This window comes from Mobula birostris, chromosome 2, assembly GCF_030028105.1.
Source record: "Mobula birostris isolate sMobBir1 chromosome 2, sMobBir1.hap1, whole genome shotgun sequence".
Classification (NCBI taxonomy): domain Eukaryota; kingdom Metazoa; phylum Chordata; class Chondrichthyes; order Myliobatiformes; family Myliobatidae; genus Mobula; species Mobula birostris.
Genome location: NC_092371.1, coordinates 104,262,575 through 104,287,833, shown reverse-complemented (window position 1 = coordinate 104,287,833; position 25,259 = coordinate 104,262,575). Strand labels below are relative to the sequence as shown.

The 25,259-nt window shown below is 41.4% G+C and overlaps 1 protein-coding gene across 2 annotated transcripts in view; it reads left to right on the top strand.

Annotated features, from left to right (window-relative positions):
* The window catches only part of eif2b4 (eukaryotic translation initiation factor 2B, subunit 4 delta), a 65,680-nt gene extending 44,216 nt beyond the window's left edge, over positions 1 to 21,464 (top strand). For both annotated transcript variants that reach the window (XM_072245859.1, XM_072245853.1), the window contains exons 7-13: positions 842 to 956; positions 3,960 to 4,036; positions 6,578 to 6,680; positions 10,652 to 10,779; positions 12,790 to 12,964; positions 14,267 to 14,447; positions 21,199 to 21,464. In XM_072245859.1, the coding sequence (XP_072101960.1) occupies positions 842 to 956; positions 3,960 to 4,036; positions 6,578 to 6,680; positions 10,652 to 10,779; positions 12,790 to 12,964; positions 14,267 to 14,447; positions 21,199 to 21,398 (979 nt within the window). In that variant the 3' untranslated portion in view covers positions 21,399 to 21,464. The remainder of the gene's footprint in view (positions 1 to 841; positions 957 to 3,959; positions 4,037 to 6,577; positions 6,681 to 10,651; positions 10,780 to 12,789; positions 12,965 to 14,266; positions 14,448 to 21,198) is intronic.
* The last annotated feature ends 3,795 nt before the right edge of the window (positions 21,465 to 25,259 follow it).

The window sequence follows — 25,259 nt, the reverse complement described above, 5'->3', positions numbered from 1 at the left end:
CACAGGGGTACCCAACAACACACAATACAATTTTATAGCATTAACTCTTAGCTTTTTAAATTAAGTTCCCTTTGGGAAGATTGTGCTGTCTAGTGTGTGGTAAAGGTGGTGGATTAGCTCCTATCATAGAGTACCACATCACAGTACAGGCCCTTCAGCTGACGATATTGTGTTGACCTTTAACCTACTCTTAAGATCAATCTAACCCTTCCCTCCGACATAGCCCTCCATTTTTCCATCATCCTTGTATCTAGCTAGAAAGTGATGTGAAGTCAGGTGGATGGGGAAGGTGGGATGAAGTAAGAAGCTGGGAGGTGATAGGTGGAAAAGCCAAAGGGCTGGAGAAGAAGGAATTTGATGGCAGTAAGCAGACCATAGAGGAAAGGGAATGAGGAGGAGACCGGAGGAAGGTGATAGGGAGGTGAAGAGAAGGCGTCAGGTGGGGGAGGGGCAGAGGGAAAAGTTACTGGACGTTGTAACCTGAGTTTGTTGTTAGTATGTTTACGTTTGGTCAGATTTGTAGAATTTCAGATGCAACCATTCAAATCTTAAACAATTTTTGTGTTATTGAACAATGTGTTGTAATGAATTTTCAGTGCAATTTCTCATTGATGTAACTGCTTAGTTGTGCTTTTAAATCGCTTCTGTCAGAATTTACGTTTTCATCAATAAACATTTGATTGCATATTGACTGGTTTTTGAAAAGACCGATCATGATTTAACTTGCACAAAAGTAATGTTCCTGATTGCGCTGAGGTTTTCAGCTCCTGTCCTAACTATAATGCAATTGACACTCATTATTGAGACCTGCACAACCAACTTTCTCTTTGATTCTGTGCAGCACGCCCTCAACTGTGCTTCATCCTGCTATTGTACGTCTTGGATTACAATATTCTCAAGGCATTATTACAGGGTCAAACGCACGATGTATAGCATTACTACATGCTTTTAAACAGGTATGGAATACAATGGTTTTGTCGGTATTATTAACAAAATTATATAATTTGTCTTCACCTCCTCTTCCTTTACAACTCTGTTGCTTTCTGAGATAGGATATTTGTGTGCTATAACTAGAACAACTAGTTTTTTTAGTTTGTGAGTTTGAATTTGTATGCTGCTGCATGGAAATATTTCAGTCTGTTAATAAGTTTTTGCAATGCCAGATTTCCTTTTGTCTTTGGCAGCTTTACTGCAGAGCTACAGCTGCGCCAGGTTAACAACATATTTACTTCTCTAACGTTACCATTTTTCATGCTTTGTTCTTATGGAGTCTTTGGAGGAGACCTAGTTTATCTCGTGTATGGTTCCTGTCAGCTCAGATTGCATTTTTTTTAATGCCAGGGAGACCAATATTCTTCTTTCGTTTTCAGTTTTCTGCAACAGGTCTGACCTGCTTTTCACGTTCTTTCTATCCTCTATTTCTCTTTCTAACTTAGCTAATTTATCTGTCACTTTGTGCACAATTCAGGAAGTAATCCAGAGATGATCACTTCTAAGTACTCGTACGCTTTCAAAGAAAATGTACTCGCTTGTTATATCACAACTATGGACCATCAGCTAAGAAATGGAATCAGAACACAGAACAGTACAGCATGGGAACAGGTCCTTCAGCCCACAATGTTGTGCCAAAACAGTTAAATTAGTAATCAAACGACCAATTAAACTGATCCCTTTTGCCTATATAATGTGTATAATCTTCCATTTTGCTCACATTCATGTGCCTATTGAAACTTCTCTTAAAGGTCCCTTGTATATCTGTCTCTACCACCATCCTGGACAGCACGTTCCAGGCACCCACGATTCTCTGTTTTAAAAAAAACACAACTTGCCCCTCACAGCTCCTTTGAACTTACCCCTCTCGCCTTAAATATATTCCCTGTGGTGTTAGACAGTTCAACCTTGAGGGGGAGAAAGACAAGACAGTATCTACTCTATCTGTGCCTCTCATAATCTTATAAACCTCTATCAAATCTCCCCTTGGCCTTTGTCGCTCCAGAGAGAGCAACCCAAGTTTGTCCGATCTATTGTTATAGCACAAGCTCTCTAATCCACCTAGCATCCCAGTAAACCTCTTCTGCTCCCTCTCCAAAGTTTTGACATCCTTCCTTAAATGGGGTGATCAGAACTATGTGCAATATTTCAGATGTGGCCTAACTAGAGTTTTATAAAGCTGCACCGTAACTTCCTGACTTTTGCCTGGATAGCACGTTCTTAACTGACATGGAGCTAATGGGTAGAGTGGCCTCCTCCTGCTGAAACCCCATCACATGTCTGTGCTTCTGCACTAAGGATGATTGATGGTTGTCCATCATGTCGGACGACGACAGAAAACCTGCGTGGGAGAGTTTTCAAAGTGGAAAAGCCATTGCACTAGGGCAGCTCCACTCTTGACCTCAGAAGTCTGAGTCCAGTGGTATGAACAGGTGTCACAAACTGGGGTCTTTCTTGGTTACAGTGGATGACCATGATGTCTTCTGTATTTTGTCATGCCCTTCGCTCTCCACAGAGCATTGCAATACCATATTTCTAGCTGTTGGATCTCATCTGCCTAGTCCGCTGGAGCTGACTTCACATACTAGGACAGGCATGTCCCTATCTCACCAGGGTAGCCGGCGGCCTCACCACGCGTAACACTGTGATAAAGCGTGAGGTTCTTACTATGTGTTCTATCGCACAGTCATGTACATTGGTGATAGGCAGACCCAAAAGGAGGTCTTCACTGCCAGTTCGACTCAAAGACAAGTGTGCCTGCCATTCATTGCTACAGTCAGCAGTCACTTTACCTGGTTAGCTGTTTGAAGTGGTGGGAAGATGGCGGCACGACGCAGCTCGCAGTGGCCACTCCGGTGGTGATGTCTGTTATTTGTCAAGTAGGGTGCCTTGCACAATCCTGATTTGATGGAGACGGAAGTGAGAGCATGGAGGAACAACTGGTGAAACTTCTGAAATGCCTGCTTCGCTGCTGCTGCTACTGTGTGGTCCAGAATCTCCGGAGGGGAAGGCCCCGAGTCCTCCGCTTTGCTTGTTGCTCGGCGGCCGGGGCGGGGTCAAAGCACTCAGCAGAGGATGGTGCTCGGAGAGGCTGTGTCGGAGGGGCTGGTCGGAGGCTCAAAATTTTCGCACGGACTCAGAATCCGCTGCAGTCAGGTGCTTCCAATGGTGCTGCATCAGCGAGTTGGCGGTGCTTGGAGATTCATGGCGGGGCGAGTTCTTCCCTTCTGCCGCCTGCGTGGGATGATGAGTCTGTTGGGACTTTGAGACTTTTTTTTTACCGTGCCCATGGTCTGCTCTCTATCAAATTATGGTATTGCTTTGCACTGTTGTAACTATATGTTCTAATTATGTGGTTTTGTCAGTTTTAGTCTTGGTTTGTTTTGTGTTTTCTTGTGATATCATTCTGGAGGAACATTGTATCATTTTTTAATGCAAGCATTTCTAAATGACAACAAATGAAAACTGAACTGTTGAGAAGACCATCATCTAATTAGTATACTTGGAATCTGACCAAAGAGCGAACGGGGATACATGACATGCCCTACAGAACATCATTGGCATGAAACATTATTGGTGAATACTGACTTTTATTTTGAGTGTAATTAAACCATATCCTCGTGATATTTGAATTTGCTTAATTGAATAATATTATTGCTCTAACTTTGTGGGTGATGATTTTCTGAAGACAGAAGACCTACCGTTTGCAAAATGTGCTGTTCTTTGCTGTGTCTTTTTTTTTTGATCCAATATTCTGTAAGATTTCATCTCTGATAGACTGTTACTGAACTTGTACAGGAGCTGAATTTTGAGTTCAGAGTAATGTGTGACCACACGTTGCATGTTGAAATAACATTGGGTGGAGGGGGGAGTGGAATCTGCATTATTTTGATAACCTGACTGATTTCTTTTGTATTTGGTGTCACTGCCTTCAAGCAAACTTTGTGACCATCTTTTCTTGTTTTTAGGTTATCCATGATTATTCAACTCCACCCAATGAAGAGTTGTCAAGAGACTTGGTCAATAAACTCAAACCGTACATCAGGTATTTCTTTATTTGAGCAGTTGAACAATAAAAGTCTTTATTGAGTATTTGTAAGTTCTTTTCGTTAAGCTGGAGTGTTGTTTTCTTTTGATGAAAGTTCTGTAGTTTACAGTTGATCTTGCAGAATGACAATGACCATCGAACATAACCGAACAGTACAGGCCATTTGGCCCATGATGTTGTACTGGTCTTTTAACCTACTCTGAGATAAATCTAACTCTTCCCTCTCACATAGCCCTCCATTTTTCTTTCATCCATTTCCATATTTAAGTGTTTCTTAAATACCCCTAATGTATCTGCCTCTATCACCACCAGCACTGCGTTCCACACACACACACACCACTCTCTACGTAAGAAAAATCATACCTCCCCCCATAATGCAAAATTATGCTTCTTTGTGTTAACTATTTCTGTAATGGGAAGAAGGCTCTGGCTGTCGCGCGGTCTATGCCTGTAACCATCTTTTAGACCTCCTATCAAGTCACCTCTCATCGTTCCTCTCTCCGAAGACAAAAGCCCTAGCTTGGTTAATCTATCAGAATCAGGTTTATTATCACGGCATGTGACGTGAAATTTGTTAACTTAGCAGAAGCAGTTCAATGCAATACATAATATAGAAGAAAAAAATAATAAGTAAAATAAATATAAAAATAAATAAGTACATCAGTTACAGTATATGTATATTGAATAGATTAAAAAACGTGCAAAAATCAGAAATACTGTAAATTTTTTTTTAAAAGTGAGGTAGTGTTCAAGGGTTCAATGTCCATTTAGGAATCGGATGGCAGAGGGAAAGAAGCTGTTTTTGAATCGCTGAGTGTGTGCCTTCAGGCTTGTGTACCTCTTACCTGATGGTAACAGTGAGAAAAGGCATGCCCTGGGTGCTGGAGGTCCTTAATGGACGCTGCCTTTCTGAGACACCGCTCCCTGAAGATGTCCTGGGTACTTTGTAGGCTAGTACCCAAGATGGAGCTGACTAGATTCTCCAGCTTCTTTCGTTTCTGTGCAGTAACCCTCCCGCCCATACCAGACAGTGATGCAGCCTGTCAGAATGCTCTCCATTGTGCATCTATAGACATGCTCTCATGCTTCATGAGACATGCTCTCTAATAATAAATTAGAGAGAGTCCTGTCGAAGGGTCTCGGCTGGAAACATCGACTGTACTCTTCCATAGAAGCTGCCTGGCCTGCTGAGTTCCTCCAGCATTTTGTTGTGTGTTGCTAGCGTATCTTGTACTCTCTTATACAGATGAAGGGAGACACAAACAAACCTATCCCACCCCTCCAAACCTTCAACCACCAATACTTTGTCATTTTCTGTCAGTCACCTTATGTATAGACACTCCTGTGCCTAGCATCACTTTATGGACACACAATCAATCTATGTATATAAACTATCTTATGTATTTATATTTATTGTGTTTTTTATTATTAGTGTGTTCTTTATCTTATTGTTTTTTTGTGATGCTTTGGATCAGGAGTAACAATTATTTCATTCTTCTTTACGCTTGTGTACTGGAAATGACGTATAAACAATCTTGAAATGATAAATGTGTTTATATTTCCATTCATCTGTATTGTTATTATCATGTACATTTCAACATTTGAATGAAAGCCTGCGTGCTGATCTTTTGACTGTGTATAACCAAGCTATAATCTAAATCCAACTAGTGTAGAATCTTCACAGGAAAATTTTATTCTGTGCTTTACTTGCTTCGATTATAAAGGAAGAAAAATAGCATAAGGAAGGGGTCTCTCTGATTATCTGGCTCACTGAATAGTGCAACTTTAGTTTATATGACAATAATAAGAATCTAACAACTCCCACCCCCTCCTACCCCTTAAATATAATTTGTCAAAACATCTGATGCATATTTGGACTGTGCAAAAATCAGCTTAATAGAAATTGTGAAATTTGAATGTAAGTGAATTTTAAAAGGATGAAGACATTTTTCGAAAGGGTAGTTACTATATGAGGAATAAACATAGAGGTATTCAGTCTGTGGGATTGTTGCACAAAAGCAAAGCTGAAGAGAATCCAGAAAGACCTGTTACTGGGCTGTATCTAAATAGATACATTGAAGCACTTGCCTATATTATAGTCTTATGTGATATGGTGGAGATAGGTCTCTACCAAAGGCAATCCTTCCCTTCGCTAGCCTGCAGCTCACCCTTGGGAGCAGGTGCTGGATGATCCTATATGCAGTTGGTGCTAAAGAGTATTGTGATGGTTTTGGTCAGCCATCTTTTAGACACTGCTCAGAAGAAGGCAATGACAAACCACTTCTGTAGAAAATTGGCCAAGAGTAATCATGGTCATGGATAGATAAAGAGCAAGAGTGTAAAGGGAGTCTTCCCCATAGACAGATTAAAGACAGATAGAAGACCGTGATCACCAGTGTCATACTACTCGACACATAATGATGATGATCCAATGATTGATTACTATAATTCAGCATAATCTTGTTTTGAAAATGATTTACAAATCCTAGATATACTTAAGTGTATATTTTTGTTGATAATAGTGTTTCTGTCTTTAAGTTTTCTGAATCAATGCCGCTCGCTCTCAGCAAGTATGGGAAATGCTATAAAGTTCATCAAAAAGGAAATCTCTAATGTTGCCAGAAGTGTGAGAGAGGATGAGGTGAGATTATGACTTCACACTTTTAATTTGTTAAGGGGAAAGAAGTATTGGTATTTTAAGTTTCAGAAAGATTCATTGGATTTCTGTTGTGTCTTGAGACAGATTTTGAATGGAATTGAACTTTATAAGGGAGAAAGAAAAAGATCTTAACTCATTAAATATTGACTTTATGTCCATTTCCCATTTTGTGATTAATTCAAATCAAAATAAATCCAGTTGTCAATTCTGAGAGTATTTTCACTGTGTGAACATACAAAATAGGCTTGTTAATATGCCTAATTCCTCTTAAAACTCTGAAACCCTTTAATTGGAATACTTTATCAGAGGAAGTGCCCATCAGTCTCTTCTTTCAGAGCTTTGTAACCAAGTTTTAGTTAGTTAAGCCCATCATTCCTACTCGGGCATAGGCTGCTGACAGCAGCTCACCAGTCTCCTCTGCCTTGGGACAACCATGCAAGTTGTCCCAAGATTTAGCCCATCTTCCTGGTGTCATGATTGCGTCACCAGATGTTGTTTAGCTGGCCTCTTTCCTGCTTTCTCTGGGGATTCCACATTAGTGCATGCTGGGTGATGTTGGTACTTGGCTTACGCAGTGTGTGTCCTATCCATCCCCATCTTCTTTTCTTCCCTGGTTGATGGAAGGATGATCAGCCCTGTGGCTTCCATAGACTTGCACTTTCACCACACGACTACATGTGTCTTCTAGACAAAGATCCTTCCTCTCTCAGGGATGAGGCCTTTAGAGCTTCTATTGGTGTTCCTGGAACTCTGCTTTTCACTGGATGGAGTTGCTAGCCTCATGCCCGACCCTCCTCCTTTTGAAACCGTGTTTGGGACTGTCCATGGTGGAATTCAGCATGTTCTAGCATGTAGGTAATTGATGCTTGGTTTGATTAGGTAGGAAGAAAATAAATCATTGTCCAAATGACATTGGAAAAAAAAATCTGCTGAACCAAATATGATTTTAAAAAAATGTCATACTTCCTCAATTTACAATGGGATTATACACAATTTTTCCAAATGATAATTGCAATAATTGCTTAGGTCTCAAAAAAGTCAGTGGTCGGGGACTTTGTATTTTCATTTCTTGCTTATTTTAATCAAGGATCAACTTTATTTGCCATATACATTTCTGTGTATTAGGCATTTGCTGTGGTGTGTTGTTCAGCGCGAGACATGGAATAAAAAACAACATTCAACAATTATAAATAATAAAGATCATAAAAAATATATTGTTAGAGTTTGAAGTTTGGATATGGAATGAAGTGTGTGTAAATAGATGTATTAAATTAATTTCAATACAACTTTACTGTTAAAACCACCACAGTAAAGTAGCAGTTAATGCGACACTATTACACCTCGGGGTGTCAGAGAGTTCGTGTTCAATTCCAACATCATTTGTAAGGAGTTTGTATGTCCTCCCTGTGAACTTGAGTTTCCTCCCACAGTCCAAAGATGTACCAGTTAGTGGATTAATTGGTCCTTGTAAGTTGTCCCATGATTAGGCTAGGGTTAAACCAGTGGGTTGCTGGCTGTGAAGGACCTGTTCCACGCTGCATCTCTAAATAAGCAATTAACATTTAAAAACTGTAATTAGTGAGCAGGAAGTATTTCCATATTAATGGAAAGGTCTTTTAAAGGATTTAGCAGCAAAAGGATTGCTTCTGGCAGCATTTCTGCTGGAAAGAGCATCTTACTTTATGCCAGTTATTTTTCATATTTCCTTAAGCCAAAAGAGTTGTTCAAGCCATGTGAGTCCTTGCCAGCTTTTGAGCAATTCACTATTTCCTGTTAGACTACTATCTCTCAGATGCTCGTTAACTCACCCTGACTCTCCTATCATTTCCTATTTGAGGTCATTCACAGTGGCCATTTAATCTACCCGCATGTCTTTGGGATGTTGGGAAAAAAATGGAGCATACCAGGATGCTGCTTGGATCAGAGGGCATTTCTTATGAGGACATCTTGAACGAGCTTTGGAGTGAAGAAGGATGAGAGGAGATTTACTAGAGGTGTACAAGATAATAAGAGGCATAGATCAGGTGGACAGCCAGAGGCCTTTGAAATGAGATCACCCTTGCTTACTGCAGATGAATAGATAAGAATGACTGTGACAGTGTGTAATCAACCTAGAAGAACATAGCATCCATTTACACAGGGGTGCTGGAGACAGATGAGACAAGAGTAATGGAAAGATGTGAAACACACCCAACGAAAAAGGGACATTTGCTTTACTGACTTAAAAGCGTCCTCGGTTGTCAGCTTGTAGTTTCTATTGACTTATAACACCTAGGTTGTGAATGGCGATTGATCTTACAAATAAGGAATTCAAACATATACAATTTAGCAAGTGGTCAGTAGCTATACTGATGAGCCAATTTTGTATAAAGATAGCAGTTTTCTGTCCTGGCTTCAGAATAGTGTGGTAACAGGGATCACGCTGTTCCCCTTGTGCACTAGTAAAATAAAGAATGTTTGAGTCATAAGAGTGCATTTGTTCTGGGTTTGTTATTTTATTTCATTATTGGTGACAACAGGCACGTCGATTGAAAAAAAAAATGGAGGGCTATATTGGAGGGAAGAGTTAGATTGGTCTTAGAGTAGGTTAAAAGGTCAGAACATTTTAGTTTATTTAGAGATACAGCACAGAAATAGCCCTTCGAGCTGCACCCCCCAGCAAACCCAATTTAATCCTAACCTAATCAAGGGACAATTTACAAAGGCCAGTTAACCTACTGGGTGTGCCTTTGGACTGTGGAAAGAAACTGGAGGACCTGGTGAAAACCTACGCATTCCATGGGAAGGACGAGGCAGAAACTCTTTACAAAGAACGCTGGGATCCAATTCTGGACAATTCTGGGATTATTTAATCAGTTTTTTGTACGTGTCTGCATGATGTATTTTGGTCCTCTAGCATCAGTCAGTCAGCTGGTAGGTCAAGTTCATACTAAATATATTCACTTCAATTCGGCGGCATCCATGAAAGCAGCAAGTTCCCCTTTTGCAGCACTGCGCAGCTGATTCAAGATTTTACAATGTCATTTCCTGCACATGAGTATAAAGGGGAATGAAAAATTGTACTCCAGGTCTGATGCAGCCCCAGAAAAAAACACAATAAGATTAGAAACATAATAATAAAAAAAAACAAATATAAATATGCAAGATCGCTTGTATACATACGAAAATTGAATGCCTATAATATGACGTTAGGCACAGAAGTGTCTGTACATAAGGTGACTGACAGGAAATGATAAACTAGTGGTTGTGGCAGAGGAGGGGGTTAGTGGGTGGAGGTATTGATCAGCCTTGCTGCTTGGAGCAAGTAACTGTTTTTGAGTCTGGTGGTCCTGGTTTGCTACATCATTCCCTTTTTTTGAAAAAAATGGGTAATTTAAAATCCTCAAACACGAGGAATTCTGCAGATGCTGGAAATTCAAGCAACACACGTCAAAGTTGCTGGTGAACGCAGCAGGCCAGGCAGCATCCCTAGTAAGAGGTACAGTCAACGTTTCAGGCCGAGACCCTTAAAAATCCTGTCTGTTTACTTTTGGGACTGTTTTTAAGGAGATTCTGGACGAATAGTATACACATCCTATTTACTTTCATTGAACAATTCATGAACATTTAATACTGCAGTTTTGATTGCCATACATTTTAAGAATACACTTAAGAAATTTCTTTTGCCAGAGGGTGGTGAATCTGAAATTTATTGCCATAGACGGCTGTGTAGTCTAAATCATTGGGTATATTTAAAACAAAGGTTGAAACGTTCTTAATTAGTCAGGGCATGAAAGGTTATGGGGATAATAAATTAGCCATGATGGAATGGCAGAGCGGATTTGATACACCAAATGGCCTAATTCTGCTCCTGTGTCTTATGGTCATAACGTCTAATAATTATATTTTCCCTTATGCCTTGATTATGTAAAAATAAGATATGTCTGTGACGCGACCTTCTGTATTCCTTCTAGGCTAAGACCATGTTGTTAGAGCGTATAGATAACTATGTAAAAGAGAAGATCCACTTGGCTGCAGAGGCTATATCAAAATCAGCGGTTGAGAAAATTAATGATGGTGATGTCATTCTGGTTTATGCATGGTAAGTGACTCTAAATAACGCAACTTTCCAGCATCTGCAGAATTCCTCGTGTTTGCAACATTTATTCATGTTAAGTGTGCTCTACCAGCAGCTACAGAAAACATTGGTGCCCTCTTACAGGAAATGAAAAATAGTTTACTTACTAAGAGTGCTCCATTTTCATAAATGTGCTCTTGCCCTGCACTTTCTCGGTACTGTAACTCTTTATTCTGCACTGTTGTTCTCTTCATTTTAAAGATGAACATTAGTTTTATTTGTCACATGTACATCAGATGCAGTGAAATGTGGCGTTTGCATCAACGACCAACACAGTTCATGGACTGGGGGGAACCCACAAGTATCACTGCACATTCTGGCACCGACATGGCATGCCCACAACTTACCTGTATGTCTTTGGAATGTGAGAGGAAATTGGAGCAGGCAGAGGAAACGTACGTGGTCTCAGAGAGTGAATAAACACCTTACAAACAGCATGGAGATCATGCAAATATTTTTCACTGTATCTCAATACATGTGACAGTAATAAACGAGTTCAGTAGTTCCATTTAATATCAAAGAACGTACACAATGTACAGCCTGAAGTTCTTGTTCTTCACAGACATCCACGAAAACAGAAGAATGCCCCAAAGAATGAGTGACAATAAAGCATGTTAGAACCCCAAAGCCCCCCTTCTCCCCTCCTCCCACGTACAAGCAGCAGCAAAACAATGGCCCTCTCTTCACCCACTTACTTCAGCATTAAAAGCATCAGCACCCTCCCCTGTCCAAGCAAGCAATAGCAAAGCCCCAATAAAGACCATAATCTGCAGTACAACAGAAACTAATAGTTCACCGGACAACTCAACATACCACAGGCTTGATCTGTACCTGATAAAGGGACAAAGGTGTCACACTTTCACATCGAGAAGGGGTACCAACAAAAACAAGCAACTCACTCATTTACTGTATTAAAGTATGCTGCATCACTTTTTTCTGAGTTCTCCAACTTTAGAATCGGCAACAAACCACCCCCCCCCACCCACCAATGAGAGAGAGAGAGAGCCATTGGAGTACAGAGCTCCTGAAAGCTGATCTGCTGTTCCTGATAGTCCTTTTTCTCCTGCGATGCTTCAGTTTGCGGCAACAACATAGAATCAGCTCGTCCTCAGGGCTGCAAGGGCTCGGAACTCCAAAGGCACAATCGTCTTCTAGGCTGTGCCCTTGGAATATTGAAAAACAGCCAGTCAGTGAGCCCTGAGAGCAAGGACCAACATCGTAAAGTTCCAAAGTTAGAGTGCCAACTAGTTAACCTATTTTACCATATTTAAATACATTTTCTCACTTTAGATTTTAGTACACATTAGAATCAGTCCTCCCTCCCCCCATCATTATTTATGAACAACATCAATCATGGAACAGTACAATACAGGAACAGGCCCTTCGGCCCACAGTGTTGTGCTGAACCAGTTAAATCAGTAATCAAATGGATAACTAAGCTAATACCAACTGCCTAGACAATGTCCTTATCCTTCCATTTTCCTCGCATTCATGTGTCTGTCTGAACATCTCACAAAAGCACCTGATGTACCAGCCTCTGCTACCCCGGGCAGTACATTCCAGGCACCCACTACTCTTTGTGTGTTTTTTTTAGAAAAGCAAGCTTTCTCCTCGCATCTCCTTTGTTATTATCTTCTTCCCCCCCCCCCATTTTACATGCATGCCTTCTGGTATTTAGAATTTCAATCTTGGAAAAAGATATTGTCTGTCAAGTCTATCTATGCCTCTCAATCTTATAAACCTCTATCAGATCTCCGCTCAGCCTCTGCTGCTCCAGAAAAAACAACCCAAGTTTGTCCAACCTCATTATAGCATAGTCCCTGTAATCCAGACAGCATCTTGGTGAACCTTTTCTTCATCCTCTCCAAAGCCTTGACAGCTTTCTTATTATGTTCTTCAGTGTTACTGAATTGTACGTTGCATACCGATGCCTCAAATTGAGTTCTCTTTTTAAGGAGGTTTTAATTTGTTCAGTTCTTCCTTAGTAAACTCCATTCTTTGTGATGCTCATAAACGTAAGAAGTTCAAGGTTGTAGTGGTGGACAGCCGGCCTAAACTCGAAGGAAGAGAGACCCTCCGGAAACTAGTTAAAAATGGGATTCATTGCACCTATGTTCTGATTGGTGCTTTGGCCTACATTCTGCCAGAGGTATGCTTTTAAATTCCCTGGTATCTTTTTTCTAATTACTGGCCTATCATGAAAAGCTGGTTTCAGAAAATGGAATTCTACTTTTACTTCAGTACGGATGAACATAGGCAAATGCAGAAGAAAGTAAAACACCTCTACATTTAACTTATTCAGTTGGTGATGCTAAAATATTCGGCATATCAGGCAACTTCAGGGAAACAGAGTTAATGAAGACCCATCATCGGAAATTGCAAGGAGAATAAATAAGTTCATTTTGATTGGAGAAGACGAGTAGAGTTGATTGATAGAACAGAAATAACGCTTGGATTGGTTGAAACTTGTATTCCTGTGCGAGAGGTTTAGAGGGTCACAAAGAAATGTGAAATAGCACACAAATGGAGAAGGGGAAAGTAACTGGGTTGCTGTCACAAACACATTACTTATATCAAAAGTGGCCACTTCTGATATAGAGGGAGAAGGTTAGTTCTTGGAAGGTGGAATACAATATTGAGTCAAAATGAATCTATGGTTTGGCATATTTAAGTTCTCCACAGTTTGCTTCTCAGAAGTTTTCTTGGGCCTTAGGTGTTGCTTTGGGGTCTCTTGAGTGAACTTACAAAGATTGTGATTTCAAACCAGAGAAGAATATTGGGAGGCTCATGTTAGGCAGTGCATCTGTGTATTCAGTGAGCAACACGGGTGGGGGGGGGGGGGGGTAAAAAAAAAAAGGCAGGAAAGAATAAAAATGTCTAGAAAACAAGATATGCAAGTATGAACAACTGGACTTGTAGAAAGGGGAATGCAGAGATTGTAAGAAGTATAATGGAGAAACATAGAACCAAATGAAGATACAGTAAATTACCTCATTTACCAATTTGATTCATTCAAAGAAATAATTCAAACTTCTGAAGTTTGTGATTTCAATATTTGGTAGAATTTTGGATAATTATATGGACGAGAGGAGTATGGAGGGATGTGGTCCAGTAGCACGTCAGTGGGACTATGCAGAATAGTAGTTCAGCATTGGCCTGTTTCAGTGCTGTAGTGCTCTATGCCTCCAAAACCAGAAACAAATGAAAGTAGAGAGAGGAAGACGAGCTGAGTGAGTGTTTTTTTTTAATTCTTTGACTTTTTTTAAAATCTCAGCTATTAGACTCATTAAGTTCATAACATAGACTGAAAAATGTATAAAAAATAATGTACAGTACACTTTTTTGTGGTTGATGAAGTTTGTTCAGGACTCAGTGTAAAAGTTCTGCCATGCATGACAGGAATTAATTGAGATGATTTTGGTTTTTATTTTCTTTGTCGTTTTCTGCTCAGGTCTCTAAGGTGTTCTTAGGAGCCCATGCCCTTCTTGCTAATGGTTATGTGATGTCACGTGTGGGAACGTCACAAATAGCTCTTTTGGCAAAAGCGTATAATGTGCCAGTACTGGTGTGCTGTGAAACGCACAAGTTTTGTGAAAGAGTTCAGACAGATTCGTTTGTATCAAATGAACTGGGTAAGTAGTTTTCCAACCTGTTCTTTGAACAAGGAAGATGTGACAACATCAAGTTCAAATTTATTTGTTATTTTAACTATACACGTGTACACCGTCAAACAAAACAGTGTCTCCCCCCAGACCAAGGTGCACAACGCAGTGCATGTAACTCACACGCAACACATAAAGTAATACAGCCACAAGTAAATAATAAGGTGCATTGACGACACAAGTTAAAAAGTAAACAGTATATTGCTACTGCTGCCAGAAGCGCCAGGCTCAGTTTCATACGTACTAAGAGCTTGCTGATATTGTCTTGCAAGTGTTTGAGGGAAGATCAGTTCTCTAATAAGTTGTGTATTAAAATGTAAGTAATGCTTTCTTTAGGAATCTGCTTCTGCCGAGTGCATTAGAGTTCTGTCTCAAACTGCCATTGCTCTCACTGAAAGAATAAATGGGAATTGCCCTTCACTTGATAAGAGTTTGGAAAGGGAATTGCTGGGGACTGAAATTAAAATAAATCTGCCCTTTAGGCTGTATACTAAGCATAAGAAGTTTCTACTTTAATCTTGTGAGAACTGAATGACTCTAAAGTGAACATCTTAAAAAGATAACAAAGGAATTGTCTTCCCCATCTCAAACATAATTAATGAACCACTTTCAGAAAAACCTGCCAACCAGATCAGGGGCGCTAGCCATCCCACCATTGTGGACATCTTTAAAATGCGATACCTAAAGAAGGTGACATCAATCTTTATGGACCAGGACATGCTGTCTTCTCATTACTACCATCAAGGAGGGTGTACCGGGCCCTGAAGGCACACACTCAGCATTTTAGGAACAGCTTTTTCCCCTCTGTCATCAGATTCCTGAATGGTCCATAAACATTACCTCACCATTTTGTTCTCCTTTTGCACTCCTTATTATCTTTATATATATTTCTTAGTATAGTTTATAGTGTATTTTATGTATTGCATTGTACTGCTGCAGCTAATAGTCAGCGATAATAAACCTGACTCTGATTCACTTTCTGTTGTGCTTGTTTTGGTTCGTGACATTACCACTGCTCTATATTTTAAATTATACTTTGTGGATTATGCCAATCACCCAAGCAGTAAAAGTCACCACTCATTAGTTATAGATTCCTTTCACTTGTAGAGTTGGGTTTGAATCCAGGTCTGTCTGTTAAGAAAACCATTGATTTTAAGCTCAGCTGAGCTCTGAGAGGTAGGACGTTTTACCAGAATTGGTCAGTGGTGAACATAGAAATCTTCAACACATTACAGGCCCTTCAGCCCACAATGTTGTGCCGACCATGTAACCTACTCTAGAAACTGCCTAGAATTTCCCTCCTGCATAGCCCTCTATTTTTCTAAGCTCCATGTACCTATCTAAGAGGCTATTGTATCCACTTCCAGCACCACCGCCGCCGGCAGTGTATTCCACATATCCACCACACTCTTGTGGAAAAACTTAACCCTGGCATTCCCTTAATACCTGTTTCTAAGAACCTTGATTAACTATGCCCCCCGTGTTAGCCATTTCAGCCCTGGGAAAAAGCCTCTGCTGCTGACCAATTCCTAACAAGCTTCATCACTGCCTGGTCTGGAAACTGTAATGCGACGGACAAGAATGCTCTACAACAGGTAGTCAAAACTCCCCAACGAATCACTGATGCCAGCGTACCCATCAGGAAGGATGTATATACAGAAAGGTGTTGGAAAAGGGCCAATAAAATCCCACCCACCCTGCTCATGGACTTTTTGTCCCACTCCCATTAGGGAGGAAGCTACATAGCATCCGTGCTCGGACTGCCAGTCTCAAAATTAGTTACTTTCCCTAAGCAGTAAGGCTGACTGACACCTCGACCCACTAACCCAATCCACCACTACTTTATAATTTCCTGACAGTCACCTTATGTTCAGACACTCCTGTGTCTAGTGTCACCATAGATATACAATCAATCTAAGTATATAAGCTGTCTTATGTATTTTTACTTACTGTATTTTTAATTATTGTATTCTTTATGTTGTGTTTTTTTCAGTCACACCGGATCTGGAGTTACAATCATTTTGTTCTCCTTTTCATCTAGATGCTACTCCTTTGCCTTTCATGGCTTTCATTTCTGTTGATCTCCATGTATACAATGCACTCCACTTCTTAAAAGATGTGGTGTTCTCACTGACTATTCTATACTGGACACTAGACACTAGAATACTACAGCACAGTACAGGCCCTTCAGCCCTCGATGTTGTGCCGACCCATATATTCTTTAAAAAAAGTACTAAACCCACACTAGAGGGATAGTATCATGGCTATAGAAAGGGAGGACGCTGCAGAGGGAGTGTCCACTGAGTCGGTGTGGGTGGAAGTCAAATAGGAAGGGATCAATCACTGTGCTGGGAGTAGTCTATAGGCCCCCAAATAGCCCTCGGGACACAGAGGAGCAGATAAGCAGGCTGATTTTAGAATGGTGCAGGAAATACAGGGTTATACTTATGGGTGATTTCAACTTCCCTCATATTGACTGTTACCTCCTGTCTGCGAGGGGGATAGATGGAGCTGAATTTGTCAGGTGTGTTCAAGAAGGATTCCTGACACAGTATGTGGACCGGCCAACGAGAGGAGGGGCCATACTGGATCTAGTTCTGAGTAATGAACCTGGTCTAGAAGACTCGTATGGCCAGATTTGGGAACAGCTTCTTTCCAACTGTGATAAGACTGCTGAACGGATCCTGACCCAGATCCGGGCTGTACCCTCTAAATATCCAGACCTGCCTCTTGGTTTTTTTTTTTTTGCACTACCTTACTTTCCCTTTTCTATTTTCTACTTATGATTTATAATTTAAATTTTTAATATTTACTATCGATTTGTAATCCAGGGAGCGCGAAGCGCAGAATCAAATATTGCTGTGATGATTGTATGCTCTAGTATCAATTGTTCAGTGACATAAGGTAAAGTAAACTCAAGTGGCAGACCTCTTGGTGGGGGGAGCATTTTGGTGAGAGAGATCACAACTCCCTTAGCTTCAGCATAGCTATGGAAAAGGATAAAAATGGACAAAATGGGAAAGTGCTTAACTGGAGAAGGGCTAACTATGAAGGGATGATGCAGGAACTAGCGAGAGTAAATTGGCTGACGAAACACATGAGGCAACTCGTCAAGAGGAAGAAGGAAGCATATCTTAGAAGCAGGAAGCAGGAGGGGCTCATGAGAAATATAGGGTAGCCAGGAAGGAGCTTAAGCAAGGATTTAGGAGAGCTCGAAGGGGGCATGAGAAAGCCTTGGCATGTAGGAATAAGGAGAACCCCAAGGCATTCTATTCGTATGTGAAGAACAAAAGGATTACAAGAATGAAGGTGGGGCCGCTAAAGGATAAAGAAGGCAACATGTGCCTGGAGGTGGAGGAAGTTGGGGAGGTCCTAAATGAATACTTTGCTTCAGTATTCACAAGTGAAAAGGACCTTGATCAGGGTGAGGTCGAAATAGAACAGGCCTGTGTGCTGGACAATGTGGAGATTAAGGAAGAAGAAGTGTTGGATCTTCTTAAAAACATCAAGATTGATAAGTCCCCAGGGTTGGACATGATGTACCCCAGGTTGCTGTGGGAAGTGAGAGAAGAGATCGCTGGAGCAGTAGCTATGATCTTTGAATCCTCTTTGGCTGCAGGGGAGGTGCCGGAGGATTGGAGAATGGCAAATGTAGTTCCCTTGTTTAAAAAAGGTAATAGGGAGAATCCTGGGAACTATAGACCGGTGAGTCTTACCTCGGTGGTCTGCAAACTATTGGAAAGGATTTTTAAGGATAGGTTCTATGAGCATTTGGAGAAGTACAGTCTACTCAAGGATAGTCAACGTGGCTTTGTGAAGGGAAGGTCGTGCCTCACGAGCCTAACTGAGTTTTTTAAAGAGGTAACAAAAGAAATTGATGAGGGTAGGGTGGTAGATGTGGTCTACATCAGGGGTCCCCAACCTGTTTTGCATTGCGGACCGGTTTAATATTAACAATATTCTTGCGGACCGGCCAACCCCGGGGGTGGGGGGAGGGGGGGGCGGTGGTAGGGTTGCTACCGGACAAAAGTAGCAGTCAAATACGTTGTGTTTACCCCAAGTAGACTACAATGACAATGACGCCTTGCGTGGGCACCAGTGCGCATGCGTAACTTGCGCATGCGTGTACCTCCCGATTTTTTTCTACAAATCCTCTTTGACGATTCTGTACGGGGGGGGGCGGTGGTGTTAATCACAACTGGAATATAGGTGATAATGGCTAATACACTCAATTTCGTTACTAAAAAGGTTTATCTAACAAATTTAATATTAAACACACAGCGCATATTTTCCTCACATGAATATAGTAAGAAGTCAATTATCTGGAGAGGACAGGGGAGCTTGAAGAAAGTGTTGAAGGAACTTTCAGTAGAAGTGGTAGAGGCAGGTTTGATATTACCATTTAAAGAAAAATTGAATAGGTATATGGACAGGAAAGGAATGGAGGGTTATGGGCTAAATCTATTCCGCAATTTAGTTTAATGCATTCATTGCAGAGATACGTTGGAAATGGAAGCAATGTTTTCAGTTCTTTCGTGGCTATCTCAGGATACTTAGCCTTGACTTTGATCCAGAATACCAGTAGAGATGCTATGTCAAACATACTTTTCAGCCCGCCGTCATTTGCAAGCTCGAGGAGTTGATCTCCTTCCCGTGCTGATATGGATGACGCGCGGGTAATGACCCCGCTTGCGTTCAGGCTCAACAGTGGGCGTGACAGGGAATGAGGAAAGGTGCAGCTGACTCGTATCGTTTCCTCGCGGCCCGGTAGCACATACTCTGCGGCCCGATACCGGTCCGCGGCCTGGTGGTTGGGGACCGCTGGTCTACATGGATTTTAGCAAGGCATTTGACAAGGTCCCCAACGAGAGACTCATCCAGAAAGTCATGAGGCATGGGATCACTGGAACCTTGGCTGTTTGGATAAAAAATTGGCTTACAGGAAGAAAGCAGAGGGTAGTAGTGGAAGGAAAATGTTCTGCCTGGAGATCAGTGACTAGTGGAGTGCTGCAAGGATCTGTCCTGGGAGCCCTGCTCTTTGTGATTTTTATAAATGACCTGGATGAAGAGGTGGAAGGATGGGTGAGTAAGTTTGCGGATGACACGAAGATTGGAGGAGTTGTGGATGGAGCTGTAGGTTTTCAGAGGTTACAAGAGGATATAGACAGGATGCAGAGTTGGGCAGAAAAGTGGCAGATGGAGTTCAATCCAGATAAGTGTGAGGTGATGCATTTTGGAAGGACAAACCAGAAGGCTGAGTACAGGGTTAATGGTTGGTTACTTAAGAGTGTGGATGAACAGAGGGACCTTGGGGTTCAAATCTACACATCCCTCAAGGTCGCTGCACAGGTTGATAGGATGGTTAAGAAGGCCTATGGGATACTAGGCTTCATTAATAGGGGGATTGAGTTCAAGAGAAGAGAGGTCACGTTGCAACTCTACAAATCTCTGGTGAGACCACACTTTATTGTGTTCAGTTCTGGTCACCTCATTATAGGAAGGATGTGGAAGCTATGGAGACGGTGCAGAGGAGATTTTCCAGGAGGTTGCCTGGATTGGAAAACAAGTCTTATGAGGCAAGATTAGCAGAGCTGGGACTTTTCTCTTTGGAGCGTTGAAGGATGAGAGGGGACTTGATAGAGGTCTACAAGATTATGAGAGGTATGGATAGGGTGGGTAGCCAGTACCTGTTTCCCAGGGCACGAATAGCAAACACCAGAGGGCATATAGACAAAGTTAAGGCAGGGAAGTTTAGAGGAGACATCAGGGTAAGTTTTTTACACAGAAGGTTGTGGGTGCCTGGAATGACTTGCCAGGGATGGTGGTAGATTAGGGGTATTTAAGAGCCTCTTGGACAGGCACATGGATGAAAGAAAAATAGAGGGATACCTACCATATCGTTGCTGGTCCTTTGGAATGTGGGAGCAACACTCAAAATCAGTACTTGGTTGAAAAGTGTCCTTAGAAAGCTTTTGCTTTCCTCTCTGTAGCCAGCTTAGGTCACAGTGTGAAAATCTGATCTTGTCACCTGTGCATACAGAAGTATCAGATTATTATCCTTAGTGCTGTCAGGCCAGTTGTGTCCTGACAGACAAATGTGCCTATGGATTCTTTTTAGTCCTTAAGATGGATCTCAGCCCAAAATGTCAACCGTTTATTCCTCTTCACAGATGCTGCCTGACCTGCTGAGTTCCTCCCGAATTTTGTGTGTGTTTCCAGATCTGCCAAATCTCTTGTGTTTATAATGTGCTTATAGATCAGTATGGTTTAAATAGGATAGATTTTTTTCCCATTGAATTATTTTCAGTGAAAAGTCAGTGTTGCAATTGGATATTCTAATAAGGAAGACTTGTGCTGATAAGCCTTTCATGACATAGAGAAGTGTCAGTTTAGCCAGAGGGTGGTGAGTCTTTGAAACTCATTGCCACAGACAGTTGTGGAGGCCAAGTCATTGAGTATATTTAAGGTAGAGGTTAATAAGTTCTTGATTAATTAGGATCTCAAAGGTTATGGGGAGAAGGCAGGAGAATGGGGTTGAAAGGGATAATAAATCAGCCATGATGGAATGGTGGAGAAGATCCGATGGGCTAAACAGCCTAATTCTGCTCTTGTATCTTATGGTCTTGGCACTGCTGGGGATCTGAAAATGATTAATGACTGATGCAGTACAATTATGTGCAGTTTAACCATCACATTAAATTTTCAAAATGCTCTGTTGCAGATGACCCTGATGACCTTTTGATGACCCGGGATGGAAGAACCCCTCTTCGGAACTGGCAGGAGAATCCAAAGTTGCGCCTTCTGAATTTGGTATACGATGTGACGCCACCTGACTTTGTTGATTTGGTAATCACAGACTTGGGGATGATCCCTTGTACCTCAGTACCAGTCGTACTGCGTGTAAAGAATGTGGAATATTAAGACTTGGTGGATGGAACTAAACAGCAATGTTTTCTCTGGCATGTAATAATAAAGTTATTCTATTCACGCTTGTGTGCTTCTGTGGACAAAGATGATTAAGCATTTTGCTGAGATAAAGAAGTATATTTCCACATACTTGTGTCTCCTCTCAGAAGATATTTCTTACCCATCCTCCTCACTGATTCACTGATTCACTGATCTGTGGGTGAGAGGACAGACTGGAACAGTAATACTATTGCAGGTTAACTTTGCACATTGTACAAGGTGAGTGAGTCAATCCCATCATATATTACATCAACATACTCTTGCAATTAACTGATACTGGCATTTAATGAAAAAATTCCAGTGTATCAGAGAGCCACGTCGTTCAAAGGAGAATGAAATAGAAGAGGGCTTTATGGAAATAAATGTTAGGGAAGAACTATGGAAATCTTCACTCATTACTGTAGAGAGGGAATATTCTCTAGAGTGTTGTTGCAAGGAAGCAGATTCACAGGTTCAGTAAAGGGACAGAAGACACCAACTACGTGTGAGTTATAACTTTATTAACAGACAAGGACTAAAACTTAAAGTTACGCAGATACTTATCTAAGTGTGTGCACGGGCTCTCTGTCTGCAGCCCGCTTCCAATCTTTTCACGGCACCGGCCACATTACCCCCAGACCATACAGTGAACCCAGAGAGAGCCCCACATGCGCTACATTTATACACCAGCGGTAATTTGATGCCAGAAACAGGTACCATGCTGACAAAAGCAACCAATGGAAGGCTGCAGCATTCTTCAAAAGTGCCAGTTCATAACTAACATGATGGCAGCTTTCAACCAGCAGATAGTGTTAACCCTTCCATGGTACAAGCGTTGAGAGGAAAGTGAAGATTCTTACTGCTCTCCATTGAGTGTCAGTCAATGTAGTTTTCAGCCTTTAGGTGAAATTGTAGATGTGTCAGAGGTTCCTGGTACGCCAACCGGTTAAACTTCACTTGAAGCAACAGTTTTGTTTTGCCACCATACTCAATGATAGAGGAACTCAACAGGTCAGGCAGCATCTATGGAGGAACTTCCCTTCTCCCCATGATTCAGGCCCCCAAACAGTCCATCCAGGTGAGGCAACACTTCACCTGCAAGTCTGGCGGGGTCATCTACCGTATCCAGTGCTCCAGCTGAGAGCCGATGTAGATTGGGGGATTGCGTTGCGGAGCACCTTTGCACTGTCCACCACAAAAGGCAAATTTTTCGGTGGCCATGGCTTCCTCTACTGCCATGATGAGGACACTCTCAGGCTGAAGGAGCAAAACTCTTTACTCTGTCTGGGTAGTCTCTGACCTGGTGGCATGAACAGCAATTTCTGGTAATCACTCCTCCCAGCCCCTTCTCTCTTTTACCATTCCCAGCGTACCCATTCTCCTCTTTATGCCTGCCCATCACATTCCTGTGGTGCCTCTTCTTCACTTTCTTCCATGGTCACTCCTATAAGCTACCCACCTCCCCCCTCACCTGGTCTCACCTATCACCTACCAGCTTGTACTCCCCATTCCTCACCACCTTATTCCGGCTTTTTGTCCCCTTCAGCTCTCGTCCTGATTGAGGGTCTCGGCCCAAAACATTGACTGTTCATTCTTCTCTATATATGCTGCCTGGCCTCCAGCATTTTGTGTGTGTTACTCTGGATTTCCAGCAGCTGTAGAATCTCTTGTGTATAAGTTTTGTTGGTGTGGATTCTTCACATTCCTATCCTTCATTAATGTGTGTTCTCCTGATGCTGCTAAACATACGGTTGTGATACTAGGTGATCAACACTGGTGCAACTCAGGGGTATGTGCTTAGCTCACTGCTCTACTCTCTATACCCATGACTGTGTAGCTAGGTAGAGCTCAATTACCATCTATAAATTTGCTGATGATACAACCATTGTTGGTAGAATCTCAGATGGAGATGAGAGGGCGTACAGGAACGAGATATGCCAACTAGTGGAGTGGTGTCACAGCAACAGCCTTTGCACTCAATGTCAGTAAGATGAAAGATCTGATTGTGGACCTCAGGAAGGGTAAGGTGAAGGAACACATACCAATCCTCATAGAGGGATCAGAAGAGAGAGTGAGCAGTTTCAGTTCTTGGGTGTCAAGATCTTTGAGAACCTAACCAGCTATAAAGAAGTTAAGACTGTACTTCATTAGGAGTTTGAAGAGATTTGGCATGCCAACAAATACACTCTAAAGCTCCTATAGATGTACAGTGGAGAGCATTCTGATAGGCTGCATCATTTTCTGGGATGGGGGGGGGATTTACTGCACAGGACCGAAAGAAGCTGCAGAGGGTCGTAAATTTAGTCGGCTTCATCTTTGGTACAGTACTAGCCTACAAAGTATCCAGGACATGTTCAAGGAGCGGTGTCTCAGAAAGGCAGCTTCCATTATTCAGGACCCCCAGCACCCAGGGCAAGCCTTTTTTTCTCATTGTTACCATTAGATAGAAGCCTGAAGGCACACACTCAGCGATTCAGGAACCTGCCATCCGATTCCTACAAACCCCATTTCCAGAAAAGTTGGGATATTTTCCAAAATGCAATAAAAGCAAAAATCTATGATATGTTAATTCACGTGAACCTTTATTTAACTGACAAAAGTACAAAGAAAAGATTTTCAATAGTTTTACTGACCAACTTAATTGTATTTTGTAAACATACGCAAATTTAGAATTTGATGGCTGCAACACACTCAACAAAAGTTGGGACAGAGGCAAGTTTACCATTGTGTTACATCACCTTTCCTTTTAATAACACTTTTTAACATATATAATTTCTGTTTTGCACAAATTTTAATTTATTCAATATACATACACCATAATTAATTGGTTTATTTATTTTTTCTTCTATATTATGTTGAAATGCTGCTGCTAAGTTAACAAATATCACGATACATGCCGGTGATAATAAACCTGATTCCGATCCTGACTAACTTTCCACATATAGACTGGAACTTCCACACTGTAGAAGCACTGAATGGAAAAGAGTTTATCAAGTGTGTGCAGGAAAGTTTCCATAATCAGTACACAGAAGTTCCAAATGGGGAGAGTGTGATACTGGATCTCCTATTAGGGAATGAAACATGGGAGGTGACAAAGGTTTGTGCAAAGGAACACATTGCATCTATTGATTATAATGCCATTAGTTTCAAGATAATTATGGAAAAGGATAAGTCTAGTCCTCAGGTTCAGATTCTAAATTGGACAACGGCCAGTTTTGGTGGTATCAGAAAGGATCTGGCAAGTGTGGATTGAGACGTGTTGTTTTGGTAAGTGGGAGGTGTACTTGTAAGTGAGAGACCTTCAAAAGTGAAATTTTGAGGGTACAGACTTTGTATATTTCTGTCAGACTAAAAGGCAAGGATAATGTGTGTAAGGAGCCTTGGCTTTTGAGAGATATTCAGGCCCTGTTTAAGAAAAAGGAGGAGGTGCATAGCAGGTATAGGTGGGTAGGAACAAATGAGGTACTAAAAAATTCAAGGGAACAATTAAGAAAATCAGGAGGGCTAAAAGAAGGCATGAGGCTGCTCTAGCAGACAAGGTGAAGGAGAATCCCAAGGACTTCTACAGATACATTAAGAGCAAAAGGAGAGCAATGGACAAAATTGGTGATCTGGAAGGTCAGAATGTAACCTATGTGTGGAGCAGAAGGAGATAGGAGAGATCAAATAGATTTTTTTTATTTGTGCTTAAATGGGAGATATCTATATGCTCGGTGTCCATCTCCCATTTAAGCACAAATAAAAAAAATCTATTTGATAGATCTGCAGCAGCATGGTCATAGACCCTATACAGATTACAGACTGCAGACGAAGACGTTTTTGCATATTTGGCTGGAT